The sequence below is a fragment of the Aureococcus anophagefferens genome (assembly GCF_000186865.1).
Source record: "Aureococcus anophagefferens unplaced genomic scaffold AURANscaffold_3, whole genome shotgun sequence".
Classification (NCBI taxonomy): Eukaryota; class Pelagophyceae; order Pelagomonadales; family Pelagomonadaceae; genus Aureococcus; species Aureococcus anophagefferens.
In genome coordinates this window covers 688905-715423 of record NW_008705563.1, presented here as the reverse complement: position 1 = coordinate 715423, position 26519 = coordinate 688905, and the positions used below count along the sequence as shown (strand labels likewise).

The 26519-nt window shown below is 72.2% G+C and overlaps 5 protein-coding genes across 5 annotated transcripts; 3 read left to right on the top strand and 2 right to left on the bottom strand.

Moving 5' to 3' along the window:
* Positions 1-1208: 1208 nt before the first annotated feature.
* On the top strand, positions 1209-3762 carry AURANDRAFT_20787 (hypothetical protein; the record flags this gene model as incomplete). The annotated part of the gene is made up of 3 exons (XM_009035801.1): positions 1209-1781; positions 1815-2023; positions 3315-3762. 3 exons carry the CDS (start codon positions 1209-1211, stop codon positions 3760-3762), a joined length of 1230 nt encoding a protein of 409 aa, XP_009034049.1.
* Positions 3763-11631: 7869 nt separating this feature from the next.
* Positions 11632-11862, bottom strand: AURANDRAFT_16575 (hypothetical protein; the record flags this gene model as incomplete). The annotated part of the gene is made up of 1 exon (XM_009035396.1): positions 11632-11862. A coding segment is annotated over one exon (231 nt), but the record flags the coding sequence as incomplete, so codon positions are not given.
* Positions 11863-15619: 3757 nt separating this feature from the next.
* Positions 15620-16639, top strand: ZIP1 (putative Zn transporter; the record flags this gene model as incomplete). Its single annotated transcript, XM_009035802.1, has 1 exon — positions 15620-16639. One exon carries the CDS (start codon positions 15620-15622, stop codon positions 16637-16639), a length of 1020 nt encoding a protein of 339 aa, XP_009034050.1.
* Positions 16640-18311: 1672 nt separating this feature from the next.
* AURANDRAFT_7090 (hypothetical protein) lies at positions 18312-18788 on the bottom strand (the record flags this gene model as incomplete). Its single annotated transcript, XM_009035308.1, has 1 exon — positions 18312-18788. A coding segment is annotated over one exon (477 nt), but the record flags the coding sequence as incomplete, so codon positions are not given.
* Positions 18789-22038: 3250 nt separating this feature from the next.
* Positions 22039-22419, top strand: AURANDRAFT_6503 (hypothetical protein; the record flags this gene model as incomplete). Its single annotated transcript, XM_009035304.1, has 1 exon — positions 22039-22419. A coding segment is annotated over one exon (381 nt), but the record flags the coding sequence as incomplete, so codon positions are not given.
* Between the last annotated feature and the right edge of the window lie 4100 nt (positions 22420-26519).

Sequence of the window (26519 nt, the reverse complement as noted above, 5' to 3'; positions counted from 1 at the left end):
GAACTTGGCCATCTTCTGCCAGAATTCCCGCAACACGCTGTGGCCGCTCCGCAGCAGCGCGTTGCGCATGGCGTGCTGGATGACCGTCGCGGACTCGTTCTTCTTCTCCTCGAAGCGCGCCTGCCGCGCCTTGCGCGCGCGCAACTCCTCCGCGCCCCGCAGCGACTGCTCGGCCCAGTCGTGGGCGGCGACGCGCGCGATCAACGCGAGCCACTTGCGGCCCCGCTCCAGCCGCACGCCGCGGAGCCGCCGCTCCTCGACGCGCCGCGCGTGCTCCTCCAAAGATCGGACGACGTTGTCCGTCGCGTCCTTGCGCAGCTTCTCCCGCCGCCGCCGCACCTCGCCCTGGTGGCTCCGCCGCTGGCGCACGCGGACCTCGCGGTCCTCGGGCTTGCAGAGGTGCGGCATCGTGTTCGGCAGCGCGTAGGGGTGCTCCGGGTAGCTCCGCACCGACGACTGCGACAGGAAGGACGCGTCGTCGTCCGCGCCCGTGAGGAACGTCGCGTCGATTGTTTCCTCCGCGAGCGTCTCGCCGTCGAGCGTGCTCTCGTCGTCGTCGATGGCTGCGCTCGGCGCGCCGGGCTGGCCGCCGCCGGCGGCGGGCAGCGCCGGCAGGCTCGGCGACGGTTTGAGGGATGCGGCCGGGGCAGCGTCGAGGGCCGGCTGCGACTTGCTCATCTTCATCGCCGTCGGCACGGCCGGCAGGGACGTGCCCGCCATGGTGGGACGAGATGGACCTAGAGGGCTGCCATCGTCGAGTTCTCGCAGCGCTTTGGATGTTTAGACACGTTGATGAGGTCTGTCGATGCACTTCGGTATCGAGACGCTTGTTGAATATTGCGGTCCAGCACTCAGTGCCCGTCGTCGAAGCGCATGCGAGAAGAAGCTCCGCAGCCGGCCGCCCCCGGGCGGCCCCCCGGAGACCACGGCGCGCCGTCGCGGCCCTTCTCTCCGTGCCCCTGGCCCTGGGCCTCGTGCCCGACGCGCGAACTGCGGCCCTCTGCCCGGCGCGGCCGCCGCGGCAGCGCTTCGCGCGGTCCCTCGTCGTCGCGACGGCGACGCGCATGCCCCCCGCGCAACAGCTCGGCGTGGACGTCACGGAGGGCTTCGCGCGCGCCGTCGACGACGCCGGCACGGTGCTCATGCCCGAGGCCGACGCCGAGGGCTGGTGCCTCGGCCGCGAGTCCGTCGAGGCCGCGCTGGACGCGATGCGGCGCGGCGAGCCCGTCGTCGTCACGGACGACGCGGACCGGGAGAACGAGGGGGACCTCATCTTCGCCGCGGAGACGGCGACGGCGGAGACGCTGGCCTTCACCGTGCGCCACACGTCCGGCGTCATCTGCGTCGCGATGCCGGGGGACCGCCTCGACGAGCTCCGGCTCGGGCCCATGGTCGCGAAGAACGAGGACCCCAAGGGCACGGCCTTCGCCGTGTCCGTGGATTTGCTCGGCGGCGACATGACGACGGGCATCTCGGCGAGCGACCGCGCGCGGACGCTGCGCGCGCTCGCGGATCCCCGGAGCGGCCACGAGCGGTTCTGCCGGCCGGGCCACCTCTTCCCGCTGCGCGCGCGGCCCGGGGGCACGCTCGAGCGCGGGGGCCACACGGAGGCGTCCGTGGACCTCGCGCGGCTGGCGGGCCTGGCCCCCGCGGGCGCGCTCTGCGAGATCGTCCGCGACGAGGACGGCGAGATGGCGCGCTGGGACGACCTGGGCGAGTTCGCGAAGACGCACAACCTGGCCTTCACGACCATCGCCGACATCCAGCAGTACCGCCGGAGCGTGGCCCGCGACGAGTACGCGGACCTGCCCAAGCCCGAGCCCTACCCGCTCGTGTTGGAGCGGGGCACGATGACGCGCATGCCGACGGCCTACGGCGACTTCGACGCGGTCGTCTTCGCGGACGTCGCTTCCGGTCTCGAGCACGTGGCCCTGCTCAAGGGCGACCTGGGCGAGCTCGCGAACGCGGACCGGCGCGACATCCCCCGGCCCGAGCGACGAAAGCCCTCGACGGCGCCGCCGCCGTCGGCGCGCGCGGGCGCGACGGACGGGGCGCCGCCCGTGCCCCTCGTGCGCGTCCACAGCGAGTGCGCCACGGGCGACATCTTCGGGAGCAAGCGCTGCGACTGCGGCGAGCAGCTCCAGCGGGCGCTGCGCGACATCCACGCGGCCGACGCGGGCGTGCTGCTCTACCTCCGCGGCCACGAGGGCCGCGGCATCGGCCTCGGCGCGAAGCTCCAGGCCTACGGCCTCCAGGACCGGGGCCGCGACACCGTCGACGCCAACACGGAGCTGGGCCACGCCGTCGACGGCCGCGACTACGTCGGCGCGGCGGCCATGCTCCGCGACCTCGGCCTCTCCGAGGTCAAGCTCCTCACGAACAACCCGGCCAAGGCCGAGGAGCTCGAGAAGCTGGGCGTCACCGTCGTCGAGCGCGTGCCCGTCCTCACGACGCCCAACGACGAGAACTACAAGTACCTCATCACGAAGCAGAAGCGCATGGGCCACGACCTCGGCCTATCGGAGGACGACGCGCCGCCCGGCGCGCCGTGACGTCGCCCGACCTCGCTCGATATGCCACCTCCCCCCGCTCTTTCGGACGGCGTCCCCGCCCGCGCGCCGACCCCCCGCGCCAGCGACCGCCCCCGCCGCAGTCCCGTAAGTTCCGACTAGCCGGGCTTTGGGAGAGGCGTGTGGGGAGGAAGTCGCCGCGCGCGCCGCCGCCGCGGGTGCGACCTGAAGCGTCTCGATCTGACTGTAGTTGAAGAGGTTGTGAGGTGCCACACCGTGCTGCCACGCGCCCGGAGACTGCTGTGCCAGCGCGACCACTGCAGTAGCCAGCACCTCATAGAGCACTATGTGCAAATCACCGGGCGACAGCATGCGCGTCGCTGCAGCCGCGCCGCCGCAGCCGCCGCCACCCCCAGCAACCTCGTCGGCGATGCGGTCGAAGCCGCCGGTCGCCCGCGCACCCGAGTACGCGCAGCCGCCCGCGGTGGCCGCGCCGCGGCCCCCGACGCTCGGCGCCGCGGCGCCGCGCTGCGCGCCCTGCGACCCCGGCGCGGCCGACGGCGCCGCCGCCGCCGTCGTCCGCGGCGCGGTCACGCGCATGCCCACGGCCCACGGCCTCTTCGACGCGGTCTGCTACGCGGAGCCGGCGAGCGGCGTCGAGCACATCGCGCTCCTCGCGGGCGACGTGTGCCCCGGCGCCGCCGCGGACCGCGCGCGGATTCCGCGGCCCGCGCGCGACCGCGCGGCCGCCGCCGCGCCGGCGACGGACTCGCGACGCCTCGCGCCCCTCGTGCGCGTCCACAGCGAGTGCGCCACGGGCGACATCTTCGGCTCGCGGCGCTGCGACTGCGGCGAGCAGCTCCAGCGGAGCCTCGAGCTCGTCCGCGCGTCCGGCGGCGTTTTGCTCTACCTCCGGGGCCACGAGGGCCGCGGCATCGGCCTGGGCGCCAAGCTCCGGGCCTACGCGCTCCAGGACCGGGGCCGCGACACCATCGAGGCCAACGCGGACCAGGGGCTGCCCGTCGAGGCGCGGACGTACGGAGCGGCGGCGGCGATGCTCCGCGACCTCGGCGTCGACGCCGTGCGCCTGCTGACGAACAACCCGGCGAAGTGCGACGCCCTCGCGGCCTTCGGCATCGCCGTCGCGGCGCGCGTCCCCCTGGTCACGACGCCGAACGAGGACAACGTCGCCTACCTCCGCACGAAGCAGGCGCGCATGGGCCACGACCTCGGCCTGCCCGAAGCGCCGTGAGGAGGCGTCGTATTTAACGCCCGGCCTTGGACTCGACGGTGGTGGTGGTTTCGGGGGATGATTGGGGGGCTTTGCGCACGCGTACGGCGAGGCCTACGGGACGGCATCGAGACTTCAACGAGACTCCAAACGAGGTCAGCTCTCGAGTTGAGACGATAGACCGCGCTCTCCCACGCGGCGTTCAGCATGGGAAATGACATGGCCAAAATGGCGGGCATGTCAAGCGCACCCAAGAACAAGACCGGGAGCTCCGTCGTCAAGAAAAAGGTCGAGGCGGCGGCGAAGACGGGCGTGCTGAGCCTCACGGAGCACAAGCTGGAAAAGGTGCCGAGCGTCGTCGTCAAGGAGCTCGGCGGCGCGGCGTCGAAGCTGCGCACGCTCGACCTGAGCGCGAACAAGCTCGAGGCGCTGCCCGACTTCGCCGGCGCGTTCCCGAAGCTCCGGACCTGCAAGCTCCACCGGAACAGGCTCGCGGCGCTCCCGGCCTTAAGCGGCGCCTTGGTCTCGCTCGACCTCTCGGAGAACCGCGTGACGTCCGCGGGCCTCGAGGCCTGCCTCGCCGCGGCGACGGCCCTGGAGGAGCTGCGCTGCGCGAAGAACCCGCTCGGCGCGGGCTGCGGGCCCGCGGCGCTCGCCAAGCTCGCGAGGCTGCGGATCTTCGTCGCGTCCGACTGCGGCCTCACGGCGCTGCTCCTCTTCGACGGCGCGCTCTGGCCCGCGCTCGTCGAGGTCGTCGCCGACGGCAACGCCATCGCCGGCCTCGACGACGCGCTCGCGGCGCGCGCGCCCGCGCTCCGGCGCCTGTCGCTCGAGCGAAACGGCCTCGCCGGGCTCCCGCGGAGCCTCCTCGCGCTCAAGACCCTCGACCGCCTCGACCTCAAGGGCTGCCCCATCTCGAAGAAGCAGTTCCTCGAACTCGACGGCGTCGACGACTTCATGAAGCGGCGCGAGAAGAACCGGAAAAAGGAGGGCGGCGGGAGCGACTTCGGGGTCTGCGGGTTGGACTAGGGGCGCCCGGGGCTAAGACCTGGTCTCTCAGTCCATCTCGGGCGGCACATCTCGGGATCGGCGGCCGCGGCGGCACATCTCGCAGCGCGGGAGGAGCGCGCTGTTCTCGAAGGTGCAGAAGCCGCAGGTCCACGTCGCCCCGCGGAGCGGCGCCGCGTGCGCCGCGCCGACCTTCAGGCCCGTCGTGTTCCAGTTGAAGCTCGCGCCGCAGCGGCAGGACATGTGGTCGCAGCCCGCGTAGCGGAAGATGATCACGCGGCAGTTCGGGCAGGCCCGGCAGTCCTTCGAGGCCCAGGCGACGAAGTCGCCGTCGTCGCCGCTCGCCGCCTCGAGCTCCGCGAGGCGCCGCTGCTGGACCTCGACGACGCGCGTCCGCAGCTTCGCCACGAGCTTCGCGCCCGCGAGCACGTCGACGTCGCGGTTCGTCAAAGTGGCGCCGCAGCCCGCGCCGGGGCACTTGAGGATCATGCGGCCGTCGTCGATGGACGTCTGGAGGTAGCGGCGAGCGCAGCCCCGGCAGACGTCGTGGCCCGCGCGGCACGACCGCGCGGGCTTGACCATGACGCCGCGGGGCACGTCGTCGAGGCAGCAGGGGCAGCGCGCGCGCGCGCGCGCGACGAGGCCGCGCGCGCGCGCGGCGAGCGCCGTCGCCGCGGAGTGGCGCCGGCGGATGCGGTCGCGGACCTTCGCGAGGGCCCGCGGCAGCAGGCCCGCCTCGCGGATCGCGACGAGCGCGTCGACGCGCCTCGTGTCGGCGTCGTCGACGCGGACGACGAGGCCGGGAGCCGCGCGCGGCGTCCAGTGCGCGACGACGACGACCGTCGACTTGTCGAGGACGCGCGCGTCGAACGCGTCCGCCGGGACGCCCGTGAACCGCAGCCCCCCGTGGCGCTCCGCGTCGATGACCGCGGACGAGTGCGGCGCCACGCGCGTGATGGGCCCATTGCCATTCTTCCAGACCTGCACCTCGTGCGTGCTGTCGTTGAGCAGCGTGAACGGGGCCGCCTCGCTCCGCGGCGGCGGCCGGAGCTTCGGGCGGTCGTCGGGCCCGAAGAGGCAGTTGCGGAGGAAGGCGAGCATGGTGTCGGGGCAGCGTGCGGCGCGCGCGCGCAAGGGTTGTCGGTCGGGGCAGCCTCTCGCAAGCCGCGAAGATCGTTCCAGCATGATCACTCATCGCGGGGCCGAGCGCGGCGCCGCGACGGACAAGCAACGACCGCCGCTAGGAGTTATCGAAGGGGCAGACGTGGGTCTCGGCGGCGATGCTGTCCCAGGGCACGAGGCGGTAGGCGCCCTGCTTGTCCTGGTCCGCGAGGGGCGTCGGCACGGCGAGCCTCGACACGGCCGCGGCGCCGCCGGCGACGTCGACCTCGAACGCGAGCGCGGACCCGCGCGCGTCGTCGGCGGAGCGCGCGTCGACGGACGTGAAGGCGACGAGGTAGTTGCCGTTGGCCAGCGGCGCCACGGAGCCGCCGACGGACGAGTAGGCGTCGCGCGCCGCGACGTCCATCGCGGAGCGCGCCGCGCCGTCCGCGTCCGCGAACCCGTAGGGCCACTCGAACTGCCAGCGCACGCGGGCGACCTTGGCCGCCGCGTCGAGGGCGTAGCAGACGACGCGCGAGAAGCACTGGCCGCGCCGGTCCACGGCGCAGCCCGGCCGGTCGTCGCCGTCGTCGACGACCAGGACGTCGCCGTTCGGCAGCTGCAGCGCCCCGTGGGGGTCGTAGAACCGGTCCGCGTCCTTTTCGAAGGCGTACCAGACGCCCCCGGCGTCGGCGCAGTCCGCGCAGTGCCCCGCTTCCAGCGACGACGACAGCGTCCATCGCGCGCCGGAGCCGTCGTGCGCGAGCGACCAGATCGTGTTCAGCGTCCGCGAGCTCGCGAGGAGGTTGGACTCGACGCCGACGGTGACGGACGACACGTGGTGGTACTCGACGCCCGTCAGCGTCGTGTTGCCGCTGCAGCCGCCGCGGACCGCGTTCCAGTTCGAGCTCTCGAACGTGACGGAGTCGCGCGCGGGCCGCGCGAGGTCGAAGAGGTCGTAGAGCACGGCCATGTCGTCGGTCTCGCGGTCCCAGGCGACGATCTGCGTGCCGAAGAAGGTGTCGGCCTTGGTCGTCGTCGGCGCGTCCGAGCCGTTGAGGCCCTTGGCGACGACGGTGACGTTCGGGATCCTCCGCAGGCCGTAGCGCGCGGACAGCACGTCCACGGCGCCGCCCCCTTCGACGCCGCCGCGGGCCCGGGCCGTGGCGCGGTCCGCGCGGCACTCGTGGCTCAGCGCGTTGTAGCCCAGGGGCGCGCCCGCGCACGACGACGCGCGCTGCTTGACGAGCGCGCCGGTAACGTCGACCTCCTGGAGCTGCGAGTTCGCGTTGGCGTCGACGTCGTCGCCGTTGATGCGCTTCGCGGGGACGACGAGGTTGCCCTGGCGCCGCGCGACGAGGGCCACGTTGCCGTTCTCGAGGAAGTCCCAGGCCTCGAAGCCCGCGAGGTGGTAGTACCAGACGACGTGGCCCTCGCCGTCCACCCCCAGCATGCCGTCGAAGGACTTGCCCCGGGCCGCGGCCGACAGGTTCCCCGGGTCGTCGAAGCCCAGGGCGTCCTGCTGCGCCGCCATCGTGAGCACGCGCCACGACGGCGTCGCGCCCGCGACGTCGACGAAGGCCCCGCCGTCGAACGCGGCCCAGCCCGTCGACGCCGACGTGAAGCGCCCGGTCCACTCGAGGGACGCGGCGCCCGTGCCCAGGTCGTAGACGAGGACGTCCACATCATAAACCGTCGCCGCGCGGAGCCGCGCGAGCTTGAGCTCGCCGGAGAGCGTCGCCGGCCCGTCGCCGCAGGCCGCGAAGCGCCGCCCCGTGGCGACGTAGAGCGGCGGCAGCTTCGACGCGCCGTTCGCGGGCGTGTAGCGCGCGGCGACGACGTAGGACATGGACCGGGATGGACTCGAGCAGGGCTCCTCGAGCGAGAACGACACGCGCTGCGTGAGCGCCATCTTCGTCCGCGCGCGCGCGGCCGCGGTCGTCTCGTCGGCGTCGACCTCGGCGGCGGGCTTGAGGGCCGCGCTCGCGGGCAGCGACGCGTTCGCGAGCAGGCCCCGGGCCGCGCGGATCCGGGACGACGCGCAGGCCGACGACGACGTTCGTGGCGCGTCGGCGGCGACGTAGGTCCGCAGGGCGGCGGCGGCGGCGCTGCGGTGCGTTAAGACCCCGAGGCTCGCCAGCGTGGCGATTGCGAGCAGGGCGGCGCCTCGCCGCCGATCCCGCGGCTGCGGCGGCTGCCCGACCATCGCGGCCGCCTCCATACTCCGATTTGCGAGATGTTGTTGCCCCTCAAGAACCGAATAGAAAGCGGCAGCCCCTCTTCGAGCATCAAGACCGGCTGCTCTCGCAGCCATGCGCCGCGCGCCGCCGAGCAGCGCCGCGTCGAATTCCGTGCTCGCGACGCAGGTCGCCTTCATGGCGTCGGCCTACGGCGACGCCTTCCTCTCCGGCGATCTCGACGCCTCCAAGGCCCACATTAGCGCGGTCCTCGACCACTGGCGGCGGAGCTTCGTGTGCGTCCTCATCGGGTTCGTGGCGCTCGCGGCGCTCATCAACCTCGAGGCGAAGAGGTGCACGGCGCGGCGCGCGACGCGGCTCGCGCTGGCCTGGACGTCGGGCGTGTCCATCGTCGCGGTCGCCGCGATCCGCGAGTCGCACTACTTCCCCGCGCACGCGTTCTTCTCCTGCGCGGCCTTCGGCGCGGCGGTGTTGCTAGCCTGGCTGCTCGCGGAGGACGCGGCGAGCGTGCGGCGCGCGGCGCTGCTCAGCGCCGTCTGCGCGGCGACCGGCGGCCTGCAGTTCGCGTACCTCGCGGGCCTCGTCGACAAGGCGCAGTTCCCGTCCTGGGCCCTCGGCGCGGGCGAGTTCGCCCTCGTCGTTCTGTTCGGCCATACGATCTCCGTCGCGTAAGGAGTAACTTAAGTAGGATGCGTCGGCCTCAGAGCGCGGAGTGGGGCACAAGCACGAAGGGCGGGCACGCGTAGGTCGCGCCGCGGGCCTCGAAGGTCCTCAGTTTACCTTCTTGTCCCCCTCGTCGCGGTCCCCCGGCGGCTCGTCGCCGAGGCGCACGGCGGCGTAGTCGCCCGCGGCGTCGTCCGCGGCGTCGTCGCGCCGGTCGGCGAGCGGCGTCGGCGCGAGGGGTCCGAAGCTCAGGAGGAGCGCGGCGCCGGCGGCGACGAGGTTCAGCGCCGCGACCGCGACGTAGGGGAAGCATTTCGCGCCGACGCACGTGTCGCCCGGCGCGTCGTCGTCGTCGAGGGGCACCTTGTGCGCGTTGTAGGACGCGGCGACCAACAACTTCGCGAAGAGCAGCGCGCCGCCGCAGGACGAGCCGCCGTCGTAGACCATGTAGTTGCTCCCGAAGTGCTCGTCGCCGAAGAGGTCGCGGACGAGCACGACCATCAAGGGCCAGACGATGCCGAAGGCGAGGCCCGCGAGGACGACGCCGACCTCGAAGAACGCCGGCTTGGACAGCCACATGAGGCCGTGGGCCGCGGCGCCGAGGAGCGCCGCGACGACCAAGGCGACCTGTAAAGGAACGCCCCTCCGCCGCAGCGCGTCCGTCGCCGCGCCGCCCCCCAGCCTACTCAGACCCTGGGCGCCGGAGAAGAGCGTCACGACGAGCGCGCCGCCGCCGGAGACGCGCGCGGCCGCGGCCATCTGCGCGCCGTTGGTGGATACGACGAGCCCCGTGCCGACGATGGTCACGACGACATAGAGCAGCAGCCACGCCTCCACGGTCCGCAGCATCTCCGCCGTGCGCATGCCGCGCGGGTGCTTCGCCGGCGCGCAGAGCGCGTCGCCCAGGGGCGGCGGCGCCTTGTCGTCCGGTAATAGCAGCGTGAGCGCCGGCGCGAAGAGGAGCGCGCCGACGGCGGCCGCGAGCGCCGATCGCGCGGCGCCGCGCGGGTCCGCGAGCGCCGACGTCGTGCAGCAGGCGATCGTCGCGACGACGACCGCGAGGACGACGCCGACGCGCGCCGCCGCGGGCCCGCCGCCGTGGGGCTCCCGGAGTTCGTCCGCGTCCAGCAGCAGCGCGGGGATCCAGCAGAGGGCCAGCGACGCCAGACCGGTCACCAAGATGAAGTCGACGGCCGCGCCGTCCGAGGCCGACGGCACGACGCCGTGGTATATTTGCGTGACGATGGCGCCGACCATGCCGACGTAGGCCTTCCCCATGCCGACGACGACGCCGCGGTTCTCGCCGTAGAGGCGGCTCAGCGCCGAGAAGACCGCGGCGACCGTGCAGCCCGAGGAGAGGTACTGGAGGAACGTCAGCACGCAGAGCAGCGGGAGCGGCGCGGGGACGACGACGAGCTTCTTGGCCACGAGCCAGAAGACGAAGAGGAGCAGCCCCTGCGCGCCGCCGCCGAAGCATATGGTCCGTCGCGTGCCCATGACGTCGGAGACGCGCCCGGGCAAAAAGCCGAAGAGGCCGCCGAGGTAGCAGGACAGGCTGATGGTCTCGATGTCGTCCTGGGAGAGGTCCAGCGTGTCCTTGAGCGCCTGCGAGTAGACCGAGGAGACGTAGATGAGGCCCGTCGACGCGGCGCTGAAGAGGAGGAGCACGAGGGCCCGCTCGTGGGCGCCCATCGCTTCGGCGGCCGCCCAGGGATGCGGGCGACGAGGATGGCGGGCCGCGCGGCGCCGAATCGCGTCGACGAGGATAGCTGCCGGAGCTGCTGGCGGCGGCGAGGATGGCGGCGTCGGGGCTGCCAAATCCGATTCTCGAGGGCAAGTTGGTTGATTGACGGCAACATTGAATCGCCACAAAACAAGCTCGAGGTCTCAGTGTCATCGAAGAGGCCCCTCGCGCCGTCGCGCCTCGCAGCCACCCCGTCAAAGCGTCGCTCTCTCGCGCCGCGCAGCTCTCTAAGCGCCGCGCCACATAGCACTTGACGCGCCGCTGCACTTCGCGCGCCGCTCCGCAACCATGGTCGTCGCCTTCTCGCCGGGGGATTTGATGATGGTGTCCGCGGGCTCCGTCGTCGCCATCGTCGCCGCGGGCGTCGCCTTCACGGTCGTCGAGCCCTACTGGGCCTTGGTACTCGTCGGCGTGCAGACGATGGCCGACCCCGTCGGGTTCCTCGACGGGTTGCTCGTCGTCCCGCTCGAGTGGCTCGACGCGTTCATGCGCGACAACTGCCGCGTCTTCTACCGCAAGCTGCGCGACGCGGGCGTGCCCTTCCGCGTCGTCTGCCGCCACCTCTTCGCGCCCCTGTTCGTCGCCGCGCTGGTCAGCGCCTACGTGCTCGGCATCTTCGTCGACGTGGCGCCGCGCCGCGTCGCCGACGACCGCATCGCGCTCCGCAACGCCATGCGCCTGACCTACGCCTGCGTCGCCCTCGTCGGCGCGTCCTGCACGCGGCAGAAGCTCTGGGAGCAACCGTCCGTCCTCGGCGACAAGCCCGTCACGCTGGGCCTCCAGCTCGTGCCGTGCATCCTCTGGCAGTACGTCCTGAGCCTCGGCGCCGGCTTCTACGGCGTCACGGACCAACCAACCTGCTACTTGCTCTTCGCGGCCGCGGGCCTCGGGTACCACGCCTACCTCGCGACGCGCCCGCCGGACGTCGACAGCCTCCGCGGCCTCACGACGAGCTACGGCGCCGCGCGGGTCCTCGGCGCCTTCTTCGCCTTCTGGTACGCCGTCTCCCTCGCGTCCGCGGCCGGCCTCATCTGAGGCGGCGCGGCCCTCCCGGCCGGCGGCGTCTCCCCGGCCCACATCCCCGGCCCTCCTCCCCGAAGACAACCCACAGCCCCGGGTAACACGCCGGGGAACAGCTCGACGTTTACGACAGCGGTGCGCGCGGGGGATCACTCACACCGTCTTCCTGTCCGTGAGGACGCGGACGACGGAGCCGATGCCGAACTTGTCGAGGATCTTCGCCTGCCATTTGAAGAGCGACGCGTTGTTGTCCGTCGGCTCCTCGAGGCCGCGGTAGACGTACTTGAGGAGGATGTCCGCGGGCTCCTGCTCCATCTTGTCGACCGTCGCGTCGATCTGCTTGTCGTCGATGCGCGCGATGGACGCGAAGACCTGCGGGCGCGCGCGTCGGGGCGCAGGCCCGCGCGCGGGCGCGCGCGTCGGGAACGGGCGCGCGCGCGCGAAAACGAACGACCGCGCGCCGCGGGAGCGACGCCGCCGCGGCACCTTCGTGGCGTGCGCCGTCTTCGCGTCCGCGTCCTTCCCGTTCATGACCTGCGGCGGCGCGAGGGTGAGGCGACGCGAGAGGAAGCGCTTCGCGGCGAAAAACTCACCGCGGGCGCCTCCGAGAGCAGACCGTTAAGGTCCGACATCGTCCGTACGACCGCGCAGATCGAGCGTCGCAGCGGGTGAGCGGCGGGGTCGAGAATTCGCGCAGGTCGGCGTCGACGAGCGCGGCGGAGCTGCGGCTCCAGTCGATGGCCGTCTCCACAAAGCTCGAGCGCCGGGGTTCGACACCGAGCCTACACCGGCGCCGCCGCTCGCCGCCACTCCGGCTCCCGGCCTGCCACCCCCTCGGCACCCCGACGCTTCACCGCCCGTTTAGCGTCTCGTAGCAGCAGTCCTTCGCGTCCAAGTTCGCGAAGACGGCGCCGTTGAAGCAGGCGAGGTGGTCGTCTTTGCCCGCGAGCTCGCACCGCGTCAGGTGCGCGGCGGAGGACGGCTCCGAGAGCGCGACGCAGTGCTCCGCGTTGTTCGCGAGCGTCGAGTCGGCCAGGCGCGCCGTCGCGCCGGACTGGACCCAGACGCCGCAGCGCGCGTTGCCCCCGAGGTCGCAGCGCGCGAGGTCCGCGAAGGAGTCCGCGTCGGACAGAAAAAGGCCGAAGAGCGCGTTCCGCCGGCAGACGACGTCGCGCGCGCGCTCCACGCGCGCGCCGTCCTGGACCTCCAGCCCGTGGGCGCCGTTACCGTCCAGCGCGCAGCGCTCCAGCGTCGCCGTCGTCCGGTCGCCGCTCAGGAGCACGCCCGTGTGGCGGCACGCGGCGCCCCGGACGTCCCGCAGCTTCAGCGTCGCGCCGCGCTGCGCGTTGACGCCGCTCAGCGCCGACGCGGAGCCGACGACGCAGCCCGCCAGCGCGAGCTCGCCGCCCTTGACGCCGACGGCCGCGCAGGGCCGCTGCTTGGAGGACGACTCGCCCGACGGCGACGCGGACCGGGACCGCTCGCAGCACCGGAGCGCCAGACCCCGCGCGTCGCAGGCGCCCGCGGCCGTCACGAGCAACGCGCGGTGGCCCGGGCTCGGCGCCTCGACGACGACGCGGGGCGCGAGATCGTCCAAGTCCGCCGCGAGGGGCGCGTAGCCCTCGGCCTCGATCTCGACGGCGCGCGCGACGACGAGCGCTTCAAAGTAGTGGCCCGGCGCCACGAGCACCAAACCGTGCGTCGGCGCGGCGTCGAGGGCGGCCTGGATGGACTCGTAGTCCGCGGGCACGCGCAGCGGCTTCTTCGGCGGCGGCGGCGTCGCGGCCTCGGCGACGAACGCCGCGTGCGCCTTCGCCGCGGACGAGAGCGCGTCCTCGTGGGGCGCCTCCGACGGCCGCCGCCGGCGCATGGGCGAGATCGACGAGAGCCGCTTGCTCAACGATCGCGTCGGCGTCTTCGCGGGTTTCGCGGCGCGCTTCGCGGGCGTCCGCGCGTCGGCGGCGGCGCCCGCGGTACTAGTCGCCGGCGGCGCCGCGGCGGCGCTCGCGGGCCGCGGCTCGGGCACGGCCTCGAGCGCCTCGGACTGGCGGAAGCGCGCGACGTCGCCGAGGAGCTCCGGGTCGTTGTCGCCGCTCGCCTCGCGGCTGCCGGGGACCTTCGACCCGGCGGCGCACCGCTCCGCGCGGCGGCTCGCGCTCAGCGCGTCGGCCGCGGCGGCCTCGGCCTTGGCCTGGGCGCGCTGGGCCGCCCGGAGGCAGACCTCCGTCGGCTCGCGGGCCTGGAGCAGGTCGGCGACGCCGCCGAGCGCCGCGGAGCACCGCGCCTCGAGCGCGTCGAGCCGCGCCTCCAAGCGCCGCTCGACGCGGTCGCAGCGCCGCTCCATGGTCTCCACGGCGGCGTAGAGCGCGCGGCGCGCGGCGACGGACACGGCCTCGCCGACGATGAGCGCCGCGCGGCCGCCCGGCGCCGGCGCGGCGCGCGCGGCGGGCCGCTCGGGCCGCGCCGGCGGCGGGCTCGGCCGCGGCGCGGGCCGGCTCGCGGCGCGCGGCGCCTCGCCGCAGGAGTCGTCGCTGTCGTCGCGCCGCGGCGCCGCGGCCGCCGACAGGTCCGCGTCGAGGATCGGCTTCGGCGCCGCGCGCGCGGGCGTCGCCGGCGCCGCGCGCGGCGCCGGCGCCGCGGGCGGCGCCGCGGCCGCGGCCGCGGGCGGCGCCGGGTCCGGCGGCGGGTCCGGCGCGCGGACCGCGGGCCGCGGCGGCGCCGGGTCCGGCGGCGGCGGCGTCGCGGCCTCGCGCCGCTCCACGGGCCGGAAGACGAGCGGCCGCTTCGGGGTCGCGTCGATGACGCTCGGCCGCCGCACGGCGCCGTTTTGCTGGAACGCGTCGTCGAAAAAGTTCTCCTCGTGGACGACGGACGCCGCCATCGTCGCCCGCGCCTCCGTCAGGGCCGACGCAAGCGCCGCCGCGAGGGCCATCGCGCGTCCGGGGCGGCGCGGCCGGCGGAATGCAATTCGAAAGCCGGGGCAGGCACCAATTTGCGGGCGGCAACAATTGGATACCTTGAAGGCCTCGCAATTTCCCACTAAAAAGCCGCCAAGCTCTGGGCGCCTCCGAAGGACGTGCCGCGGCGCCGTTCGCACCAGCGCAGCCGCGAGGCCCAGCGGCATGGACGCTGCCCCAGCCCACCGCGTGTTCCAGCTCCCCGGCGAGACGCTCGCGCACATCTGCGCCTACGTGAGCGACACATCGGTCGCAGAATGTTTGGTCCTGCGCCTGACCTGCTCCGCGGGCGTCGTCACGAACGACTTGGCCGTGCCCGTCGCCCAGCATCTCCAGCTCGTCCTCCCGCGGGGCGGCCGCGTCACGCGCGCCAAGACCGGCGACCCCTTCGCCGCGCTGCTCAGCGCCGAACGGCGGCAGAGAGAAGCCGAGAGAATGCAGCGCGACCGCACCGTCTGGAGGTTTTGGATGGCGCTGCACAAGGCCGACGGCGCGGCGCGGCTTCGCAAAGCGCTCGGCGAGGATCGGAAACTCGCAACTCATAGACTCGCGTTCTTCGCCGAGCGTTCTTTACTTTTTCTCGCGGCGTGGCGCGGCCGCGTGCGGTGCGTGCGCGCGCTCCTCGACTGCGGCGCGTCGGCGACGGAGGCCGACGCCCTCGGCTGCACGCCGCTCATCGTCGCGGCCTGGGCGGGCCGCGCGGCCGTCGTCGACGTGCTCCTGCGCGCGCCGGGCGTCGACGGGCCCCACCTCGGCGTCGCCGGCGAGCCGCCCCAGAGCTCCTCCTGCGGCGGCCGCGGGCCCAAGACCGCCGCGGACTGGGCGCGGCGCAAGGGCCTGCTCCACGTCGCCGCGGCCATCGAGGCGCGCGAGGCCACCTACCTCAAGCAGGCGAGGGCCATCGTCCGCGCGACGAACCGCGCGGCGGACACGAGCCGGCGGACTAAGGCGTACTACTAGCGGATCGGAGCGACTGCATCCTTCGTGCGTCGTCGTCGACAAGTTCGTCGACCTCGACCCCGGAGGCGTCCCCGAGGCGTTCCCCGGGAGGCGTCCCTGCGCGGCGCGCCTCAACAAAGTCGGTGGAGACGTCGGTGCGACGGTGGAGCCAGTCCGTGCGCAATGGCCAAATTTATGGCGTTTTTAGGAGCCGGTAGAAGCACGTAACCTACCCAGGAAGGTCCAGGATGGGCCTCCTGCGCGCCGCCTTCGACGCCTTCCTGGCGACCTGCTTCACGTGGTTCGTCACGGCCTGCGGCGCGGCGCTCGTCTTCATCCTGCCGAGCGACGAGAAGACGCAGCGGCAGATATTGCAGCCCATGCTGGGCTTCGCCGGCGGCGTCATGACGTCGGCGAGCTTCTTCAGCCTGCTCGCGCCGGCGCTGGAGATGTCGCAGGCGAGGTACGGGAGCGGCTGGGCCTTCCTCCCCGTGACCGTCGGCTTCGCCGTCGGCTGCTGTTGCATGCTCGCGTGCGACCAGTACATGGAGCGCCACGGGTCCCTAGACCCGCTGGAGCTCATGCAGACCAAGCTGTTGAGCGGCGGCAGCCCGCGCCACGGCGGCAAGAAGAGCGACGGCGGCTGGAGCGGCTCGCCGCCGCGCGCCGACGGCGGCCCCGCGCGGCGGCGGGGCCCGCAGCGGTCGTCGTCGTTCCTCGAGCGCGGCGGCGCGTCGACGCCGTCCTTCGACGATTATGATGATGACGACGCGGGGCGCAAGGCCGCGTCGCAGAAGCGCGCGGTCGCCTTACTCGTCTTCGCGATCACGCTCCACAACTTCCCCGAGGGCCTCGCCGTGGGCGTGGGCTTCGGCGGCGCCGCGGCGGACCTGCCGGGCGCGTCGCGCGCCAAGGCGCTGAACCTCGCGCTGGGCATCGGCCTCCAGAACTTCCCCGAGGGCCTCGCGGTGTCGATGCCGCTCCGACGGAGCGGCATGCCAGCGTCGCGCGCGTTCCTCTTCGGCCAGCTCAGCGGCGTCGTCGAGCCCGTCGGCGGCGTCCTCGGCGCGGCCCTCGTGCTCGTCGTCACGCCCGTGCTCCCCTACGCCCTCGCCTTCGCCGCGGGCGCCATGATCTACGTCGTCGTCGACCAGCTCATCCCGGAGTCCCTCGAGGGCGCGCACTCGACGACGGGGAACAAGCAGCAGACGCTCTCCTTCCTCTTCGGCTTCGGCCTCATGATGACCCTCGACGTCGCCCTCGGCTAGGCGTCCTCTTAAATGCGAGACGGTTCTTGAAGTTATAAAATCGACACAACGATGGTGCGCCGCTGGGCAGCCCTCGCCGTCGCGGTCTGCGCGGCGTCGGATGCGCCGTCGCGCCGGCTCCAGCAGGAGCCGAGCGACGCGGCCATGCGGCTCATCGTCCTGTCCGGTGCGCGCACGGGCTCGTCGCTGCTCATCGAGACCCTGCGGCGCCACGCGGACATTTTGATGCACGGCGAGATCTTCCACGAGAACGACCTGCGAAAGAGCGAGAAGGACGGCTTCGACGGCGGGCTCAAGGTCGGCGACGACGTGTTCAATAAGCGCCACGCGACGCCGCGCGTCCTGCTCGACTTCGTCGCGTCGCACAGTTTAGGCCGCAAGGTCGTGGGCTTCAAGCTCTTCAGCGAGCACCTCGAGTGGCAGAAGCTGCCGGCCTTTTTCGACTGGGCGAGCCACGTCGTCGTCCTCCAGCGGACGCACATGCTCGCCCAGTACGTGTCCATCTGCGTCGCGCAGAGGAACAACGACTGGGTCCAGCACGACGAACGGCGGCGGCGGACGGAGCCCGTCGCGCTCGACGTCGGCAACTTCGAGTCCTGGCGCCACCGCGAGGTCGCCTTCGCCGACGAGGCGGCGCGGGCGGCGGACCGGCTGGGCGAAAAAGCGCCGCGCGTGCTGAAGATCAACTACGAGGAGAACCTGTGCATGCCGGCGCACCGCGTGGAGATCCTGGACAAGCTCGCGGGCTTCCTGGACCTGGCGGCCTTCGAGGACGTCGTCCACAGCAAGGGCCTGCCCGTGAAGCAGCACGACCACACGCTCCTCGAGTCCTTCGTGACGAACTGGGACGACCTGCCGCCCGTCTTGGTCGGGGAGTACGCGCACCTGCCGACGGGCTGCCGCCAGCACACGCGGCCCGCGCGGCTGCGCCGGCGGCTCGGCGCGGAGGGCGCCTGCCCCCAGGCGGGCTACGAGTTCGCCAACTACCTCGAGCCCTACGAGGTCGACGGGCTCCACATCCCGGACACGCACAGCAGCCGCGAGTTCGACAAGATCGAGCCCGCGCTCCGGCTCAAGTACGTCGGCATGAAGCTCAACGTCCGCGCGCGGAGCCAGTACATCTACGACGTCTCCTGGCAGGGCATGCGCGGCAACCGCTGGGCCGTCGTCGTCGGGCCCCTCGACGCGGACGGCAACGTCGACGCGAGCCCGGACGCGCGGCTCGTGCTCCTCATCGACGGCTTCCTCCACCAGCTCATCGCCGCGTCCAAGGACCTCAACCCGGGCTTCATCTTCCGCAAGGCGGCGGCGTAATTCTGGCTTTTTTTTAGGACCCCGCGCTCGCGCCCATGGAGCCCGGCCGCGGCGGCGCGGGCGGCGGGCGGCGCTCGCCCCGGTCCGAGCCGAAGGTGATGGAGGCGCTCTCGTCGACGGCGAGTCGTTCGATGGTCGCGCCCGCGGTCTGCTTCGAGGCGACGGTCGCGTCGCCCGCGCCGGATTTGGCGTTGCCGAAGGTGATGCTCATCGATTCGTCGACGGCGAGTCGTTCGATGGTCGCGCCCGCGGTCTGCTTCGAGGCGACGGTCGCGTCGCCCGCGCCGGATTTGGCGTTGCCGAAGGTGATGGAGGCGCTCTCGTCGACGGCGAGCCGCTCGATGTCCGCGCCTTTCGTTTGGAACGTCATCTCGTTGAGGCCGGCGCGGAGCTGCGCCTCCGTGAACGACCTCCGGTTCGCCGTCGCGAGCCTGGGTCCGAGCACCGGCAGCGCCGAGTCGGGCATCGCCGTCTGCACGGTCCGCCCCAGCGCGTGCACGGTCTGGACGACGGCGACGAGGTCCTTCTCCTCGTGGAGGTCGATCGTATCGAAGAGGTCCCGCTCCGGCACGCCGAGCGCCTTGGCCGCGCGCAGGAACGCCGTGATGTTGTCCATCTCGTTGAATTTGAGGGCGCTCGTGGAGATCTTTTTGATGGTCGCCGGCTTGATGGCGTTGATGAGCTTGCAGAGGCTGGCGCCGGACTTGAGCCCGGCGGCGAAGGAATCAGGCTCGAGGGCCGCGTCGTCCACGAGCGCATTGATCCAATCGCAGGCCTCTCGCACGGCCTCGGCGTCGAGCTGCGCGGATCGAGACGATCTCGGCATCGCACCGAGCCTACGGTAGAGCAGCCCGCGGCACCTTGAACGGCAAATGAACGGCATAACACAAGGCTGCCGCCCGCGCGCGATGCCGTCGGCGCGCGCGGCAGCCCTGCTCCTCGCCGCGGCGGTCGCCCGCGCGTCGACGCCGATCGCCTTCGTGAAGCTGCACCGCGTCGGCGGGACGACGCTGCAGAACCTGCTCGTGCGCCACGCCGTGAACAGGAACCGGACGGTGCTCTGCACGCACCTCGTGGCGTCCTTCAACCCGCGGTCGCTCACGGAGCTCGACGTGAAGGCCCGGGGCGGCGAGCCGCCGAGCAACACGGGCGCCTGGCCGCTGGACATCTGGCTCCACCACGTGGCCTTCATCCGCGAGCTCGAGCGAGCCGTGCCGCTCGCGAAGGCGCGGATCCTCACGGTCGTCCGCGCGCCGGAGCGGCGCTTCGAATCCGCCTGGGCCGTCTTCACGTCGCGCGCCGTCGTCCAGGGCCGCGCGGAGGGCTGGGGCATGGGGGTGTACGGACTCACGCCGGGCGACTACTGCGGCAACGTCTCCGCGGATCCGCAGCTCCTCGCGCTCGAGCGCGTGCGCCGGTCGACGCACGTGTCGCTCGACGGCATGACCCGCGCGCTCGTCGGCCTCACGCACCAGGACCGGCGCGAGCCCAAGCCGAAGCGCCTCGAGGAGCTGGTGGAGTCCGTGAGGGAGGGGTCCGTCTTCGCGGTCGTGAACGAACGCTACGACGAGTCGCTGCTCTGGCTCGCGCGGGACTACGGCTTCGACGGCGGCGACATCGTCCACGGCGTCTACCAGCGGCGCGTCAAGCAGGACTCCTGGAAGGTCGTCGGCGACACGCGACATCGATCGAAGGACCGGGACGCGCTGCCGTCGAGCCTCGACGACGGGGCCGCCGCGTGCCTCCGAGCGACGCAGCCCAACGACGTCGCCCTCGTGCGAGCGGCGAACGACGCCCTCGACGCGCGCGGCACCGACGCCAGACACCTCGAGGTCTTCGCGGCGGCGAAGCGCGCCGCGACCGCCGCGTGCCGCGAGGACCCGCAGGCGGACCCGCAGTGCTCGCTGCTCGAGCGCGCGGTCGCGGCGCTCAACCAGAAGGTGCCCCTGCCGCGCCACCACCAGGAGGCCTTCTCCGGCAGGCTCTGCCCGTCGCCGAAGCGGCCCCGGGGCGCCGTGGCGCCGGACGAACGCTACGCGCCCGCGTTCCGCGACGGGGCCGCGCGCGCGGCCGTCGCGGACCTCGACGCGGCCCTCGCCGCGGCGCCGGGGCGCGACGTGTCGGCGTCCGCGCGCGTGGCGCGCTGGCTCAGCGAAGTGCGCGCGGAGAAGCGCGCCCGGGGCCGCCGCCCGCGGCCCGCGGATTAAGCCCACCAGTCGCGTTTCATGCCGCTGCGCGTCTCCGTCAGCGCGCCGCGGCGCGTAGGGGGGAACGCACAGGGAACTTCTGCACGGCGCGTTCATCCGCGCAGCCTCGTGCATGCCGCCACGGTGAAGTCTCAGTGAAGTGACGCGGCGGTGGAAATCTGACTCGGTGCTCCGCTGAGACAGCGCACCTGGAACAGCACGCCTATCGACCGCACGCCTGCGCCTTCAGCAATGGGCCGCGTGCAGCACGCCTGGGACGAGGTCGGCGGCGGCAGCGCGCGCGCGACGCGGAGCACGACAACCCCTGCGCGCAGCAAGCGGCGCGGCGCGCGACGGCCGCAGCCGCCGGTGGACGACCGCGTCGCCGTCGCCGTCGCCGGCGGCGCAATTGACGACGACGCGGCCTTCTTCTTCGGCGACGCGGCGCCGGTGCGCCGGGCGCGGCCCGGCGCGGCGGACGCGGGCGAGATCACGCTCGGCGACCAATCCTCCATCCCCGTGCCCGCCGTGATCCGCGGCCTCTGCTGGCCGCCGCGGCCCGGCGAGGAGCGGCGCGCGGCCGCGGAGGCCGCGCCGCCCCTCGACGACACGTGGCGCGGCGCGGCGCCCGCGCGCGACGCGACGTGCTCCATTTGTTTCGAGCCGCTCGGGTCGAACTGCGTCGCGCTGCGCTGCAAGCACGCGTTCCACGCGCCCTGCATCGACGCCTGGCTCGAGAGCCGCGACTCGTGCCCGCTCTGCAAGCGCGTCGCGAGGCCCGCCAAGGTCCGCGGGCCGCGGCGGTCCTCGGCGGCGTCGCTGCGCGTCGTCTGGTTCCGCGTCGGCGACCTGCGCCTCGACGACCAGGACGCGCTCGCGGCGGCCTGCGAGGAGCCCGACGCGTGCGTCGTGCCCGTCTTCGTGCTCGGGCCCGACGGCGAGGACGGCGGCTGGCCCGTGCGCGGCGCCGCGAGGCTGTGGCTCGACCGGTCGCTGAAGAGTTTGGCCGCGGACCTCTCCGCGGACCTCGGCCTCGAGCTCCGCGTGCTCGACGCGCGGCAAACGACGACGGCGGCGGCGCTGGCGTCCCTGTTGAGCGAGCTCGCGGCGGCGGCGGGCGACGTCGAGCTGCTGTTTTGTCGGGCGTGCGCGCCGGCCCACGTGGCGCGCGACGTCGCGGTCCGCGCGGCCGCGGCGCCCGTGTCGCGCGTGCGCACGTTCCGCGCGTCCGTGCTCCACGAGCCCTGGGCCGCGCGGCCCGTGGAGACGGCGACGAAGGGCGGCTTCGGCTCCGTGGGCTGGTGGCGGTCCGCGGTCGCGCGCCTCGGCCCGTCGCCGGAGCCGCGCGACGCGCCGCGGCGGCGGACCGCGGCGCCGCCGCGCGGCGCGCTCGCCGCGGCGCTCGCGGCCGTGCCCGCGGGGCCCCGCGCCGTCGCCGCGTTGGGCCTCGCGCGCGTGCCCGCGCGGAAAGGCGCGGCCGCGGAGCCCCGGGACTGGCACGGCGGCGTCGACGCGGCGTGGACGATCGGCGAGCGCGGCGGCCGGGCGGCGCTGGCGCGCTTCGCCGCGGGCGCGGTCAAGTGCTTCGCCGACGAGGAGAAGACGCGGTTCCGCGCGGATCTCGATCTCACGGGCGCCCTGATCTCGCCGCACGTCCGCTTCGGCGAGCTGTCGCCGCGACGCGTCGTCGCGGAGGTGTCGAAGGCGTTGGACCGCGGCGACGGCAAGCGCGCGCCCCGGTCCCTGTCGACCTTCCTGCGCCGCTTCGCCTGGCGCGACCTCGCCTACTGGAGTCTGTGGTACTTCCCGACGCTCTGCGACGCGCCGCTGCGGCCCCAGTACGAAAAGCAGGCCTGGGCCGACGCGGCCGCGGCCTGCGACGCCGGCGACGCCTGCTCGAAATTACGGGCCTGGCAGCTCGGGCTCACGGGCTTTCCACTCGTCGACGCGGCGATGCGCCAGCTGTGGGTCTGGGGCTGGATGCCCAACTACGTGCGCCACGTCGTCGCGTCCTTTTTAGTCGAGCACCTCCACCTCGACTGGCGCCACGGCGAGGCCTGGTTCCACGACACGCTGGTGGACGCGGACGCGGCGATCAACGCGTTCATGTGGCAGAACGGCGGGCGGTCCGGCATGGACCAGTGGAACTTCGTCATGCACCCGGTGCACGCGGCGAAGAACTGCGACCCGGAGGGCGACTACGTGCGGCGCTGGTGCCCGGAGCTCGCGGCGCTGCCCCGGGACCACATCCACCAGCCCTGGCGCGCGCCGGCGTCGCTCCTGGCCGGCGCGCGCGTCCAGCTCGTGCACTGCGGCGCGGACCGGCCCCGCGCGCACGCGGCGCTCGGGCTGCGGCCCGACGGGACGGGTTGCTACCCGCACCGCGTGATCCGGAACCTGGACCGCGCGCGCCAGGTCGCGCACGACGCCGTGTTGGCCGTCCGCGCGTCGCCGGAGGGGCGGAAGTTCGTCCTTTCCGACGGCAGCGAGGCGCTCCCGCTGCGGTGCGGCCGCACGGTCCGCCTGATCACGCGCGTCGACTTCCGCGAGGACTCGAAGAAGCCCGTGACGGTCCAGGTGCCCGACGAGTCCCGCGACCCGAAGCGCCGCGCGCCCGAGGACACCATGGGCCGCCTGCTCTGGGACGAGCAGCGCGCGCAGGCCGTGGAGTAGGGGTGCTGGTTTTGGAGCGAGTGGTGTTAGTTGTCATTTTAGTTGCGACCGTCTACAGGGCCTTGCCCTGATCGTCTAAGGTGGGGTGAAGGAAGGGTTCGGCAAGTCTCCCGCTGCTTTCCGATCGAGGGCACTGCGATGGTCCCTCAGCCGGTTGCGCATTATTCTGGCGGTTTCGTCGCCTTTGGCGATGGCGCGCTCGTACCAGCGCATGGCCTCGTCGAGGTCGACTTGCACTCCTGAGCCTCCAGAGTAACAATTCCCGACGTTCACCATCGCGCACCTATAACCCTGATCTGCGGCTGCTCGGAAGCATCGGAAAGCCGCGTCGAAATCTCCGTTCTCACGAAGACAACATCCAAGGTTGTAACTCGCTATCACGTCGCCCCGGTCTATAGCCATACGATCCAGCTGCATCGCCTTCTTCAAATCTATTTTGACACCTTGCCCGAGGCTGTACATGACGCCAAGATCCCGCATCGCATCCACATTTCCGAGCTCCACGGCGCGCTTGCATAGCTTCGCGGCTTTCTTGCAGTTTTTTGGAATGCCAAGATCTTCATCACCGTCGCGATAACATGCCCCCAGATAATTAATCGCTTCGGGGACCTCGTTTTCCACGTGGCGGCGAATTCGAGCCAGTTCCTCCTGCGGCGATTGCGAGGCTGGCATTCGACAGAGAGGACACGGGTCATAGGTCCCAATCTTTTTTTCGCACGACATGCAAATCAGCCGGCAGCAACAGGTGCGTAGCATGGTCTCAAGATTCACGTTCCACTTCTCCAAGCAGATCGGGCAACAACCCCCGAACCGCGCCGACGCCGGTTCCGGCTCCGGGTTCGCCTCGCGCCGCGCGCGTGCGGCTTCGTGCTCGGCGGTAATGCGCGCGCGGATCTCGTCGGCGTGCGACCGCGGCGCTGGGCCGTAGACGACCTCCGGGGGCGACGGCGGGGTCGGCGCTTCCGCCCGCGCGGCCTCCGCCGCGCGCTCGGCGCGAATCGTTTTGCACGCCTTGCGATGCCCCCGGTCGCGCCAGTCAATTCTTTGGCATTCAGTCGAGCAATACTGCGTGGTGCCACAGGGGCAGTTCAGCAAGGTCTTTGGTCTCGCTCCGCAGATGGTGCAGGTGAGCCGGAGCCGGAGCGCTTTCGCCCGGGCCTTCTTGGCCTCGTACTCTCTCTGTTTCTCCTGCCAGGTGGGCGGCTCCATGCGAGCGATTGTGATGGGATTTATGGGCGCGTTAGTCGTCGAGAATTGACGGGGGGGCGTGCGATCGTCTCGCGAGGGTGCGCTCGGGTCTCTCGGCGAGCGGCTGAGCGGCGCGAGATCTGCCACAGCGCATTTGTAGGTGTTGTGCGGCGCGCGCGCGCCGCTCGTCGCAGAAGATGATGCGCCGCCTCCCACCGCCGATCCACGGCATCATCCTCGATCACCTCCAGTTCTCAGATGCGCTCAGTGCGATGACGACGGATCGTGCGGGCCGAAAGGCGCTGGGTTACGTCCGCTGTGTTTTAAATATGAGATTCAACGCTCGGGCAGCGCCGATGGTGAAGCAATTACTCCTATGTGAAGACTTGTCTGTGATCGTAAACTCCGCGAGTGTGATGGCGCAGCTCGCTCGGCCTCTTGAAAGTCTGCGACATCTCCGCGCTTTGGTCGTACGCTTTTCCGCCGATGCGGACATGACCCAGTGGTCTCAAAGCTGCGAGTCGCTGACCCGATCCGTGCTTGGCCAACTCCAGTATTTCGACATCGTGACCGTAAAAAATCACTTGTTCCATCAAGATCCGTTCCGTTCATTGCTTTTCCGGCTGCCGGCGGACTACGCCCTGATTTACGCGCTGCGATTTCCAAATCTTCCAGCTTACATCATCCCAGAGCTGCTCGCTCGCGGTGCAGATCCCAACAAAGTTTCTGTCGTGCCGAAAAGTTGCCCGATTGCAACATACATACCGTACACACCGCTCGAAATCGCATGCGAGTTTCAAGACATCTCTGTCATTCGTTCCCTTCTCGATTCTGGCGCCCGTTCTCCTGATCGCTCCGATGGAGACCGGGACGCGTTTATGCAGGCTTTTGACCGAAATAATCCATACCTCCTGGGCAGCACGGTTGACGTGATACGGCTCTTATATGAAAGCGGGCTGAGATCCTGGTACCGAGAGCGCGGGCCTGTTGGGTATGGGTCTAATATTCTCCATCACCTCATGTTTTCATCAAGCAGTCATCTTTCCGTTGAGACATGCGTCGCTACCGCCAAAATTGTCTGCGAAAACCAACCTGAGCTCCTGATGCAGAAGTCGCAGAAGACTATGCAGTCGCGCACATATTCCTTCACGCCGTATGAGATCATGACGGCACGATGGGAATGCGGGGTTCTTCGAACATCTTCATCAGCAGCAGATCAGGAAGCGTTCTTCGAACAGATCAGCTCCATCTTTGAGGCATACCTGTGCTGCGAAGATGCAGACCGCGCACCCTCGACTTAGCCAAGTCGTGAATCGATATCGACATCGCAGAGCTCGATCGCCCCACGCCACACTTAAGCGTCGCCCTAGTCTCTTACACGCTCGCGCTCCCCGTGCCGTTGTCCGCCGTCGACGCGGGCGGCGTCGGCGGCGCGGCCGCGGGCGGCGGCGCCGGCGGCATCGCCGGAGGCATCGCCGGCGGCATCGCCGGAGGCATCGCCGGCGCCGGCAGGCTCGGCGGCGGCGGCAGCGCGCCCGGCATCGCCGGCGGCATCGCCGGCGGCATCGCGGCCGGCGGCGTCGCGGCCGGCGGCGGCGGCCCCGGCGCGGGCGGCCGGAGGCCCGCGCCGAAGAGCGACGGCAGCTGCGGCGCCGCGGGCCGCGGCGGCAGGGCCGGCGGCATGGGCGGCGGCGGCGGCGACTTGACGAGGGGCTTGGGCGGGAGCGGCTTGGGCGGGAGCGGCGGCGGCGCGTCGCCGCCGCGGCGCGCGTTCAGCGCCGCGGTCACGGCCACCCGCAGATCCGGCGGCGCGCAGAGCGCCGCGGGCGGCCAGGGCAGCGCGAAGGCGTCGCGCTTCGGCGCGGCGGGCCGCGGCGACCCCAGCGGCTCGTCGTCGTCCGAGTCCGACGGCCGCGGCGCGGCCGGCGCCGGCGGCGCGCCCGTCTCGCGCGACACGCACGCGGCGCACTTGAAGGCGTCGACGGCGGCCTCGTCGTGCTCGTCGACGCCGACGCAGGCGCCGTGGAACCACTCGTCGCAGGCGTTGCAGCCGAGCATGAAGGAGCCGTCCGAGGGGCCGCGGCACTCGCAGTAGCGGCGGCCCGCGTCCTCGGCGATCGACGCGCAGCGCCGCTTCAACGTTTCCAGCCGCACGGGCACGTGGCGCGCGGCGTCGAGGACGACGCGCACGGCGGCGACGTCGACGCGCTTCTCCTTCTTCGCCGGCGCGGCCTTGGGCGCGGGCTCGTCGCCGCCGACGCCGGCGCCGTCGAGGCGCGACGACGCGCGGAGCGGCGCGGGCGCGTCCCGGGCGACCTTGGCGACCTTGGCCTTGGGCGCCTTGGGCGGGTCGGGCTTGCGGCAGAGCTGGGCGAGCTTGCGCTTCAGCGTCTTCGCGCGGTCCGACGCCTGCCGAAAGTGCGCGGACACCGCGCCCGGCACGCGCAGCGCGTCGCCGCGGCCGAGCACGCGGTCGAGGTCCCTCGTCGTCGGCGGCGCCTTCAACAGGTCGCAGGCGT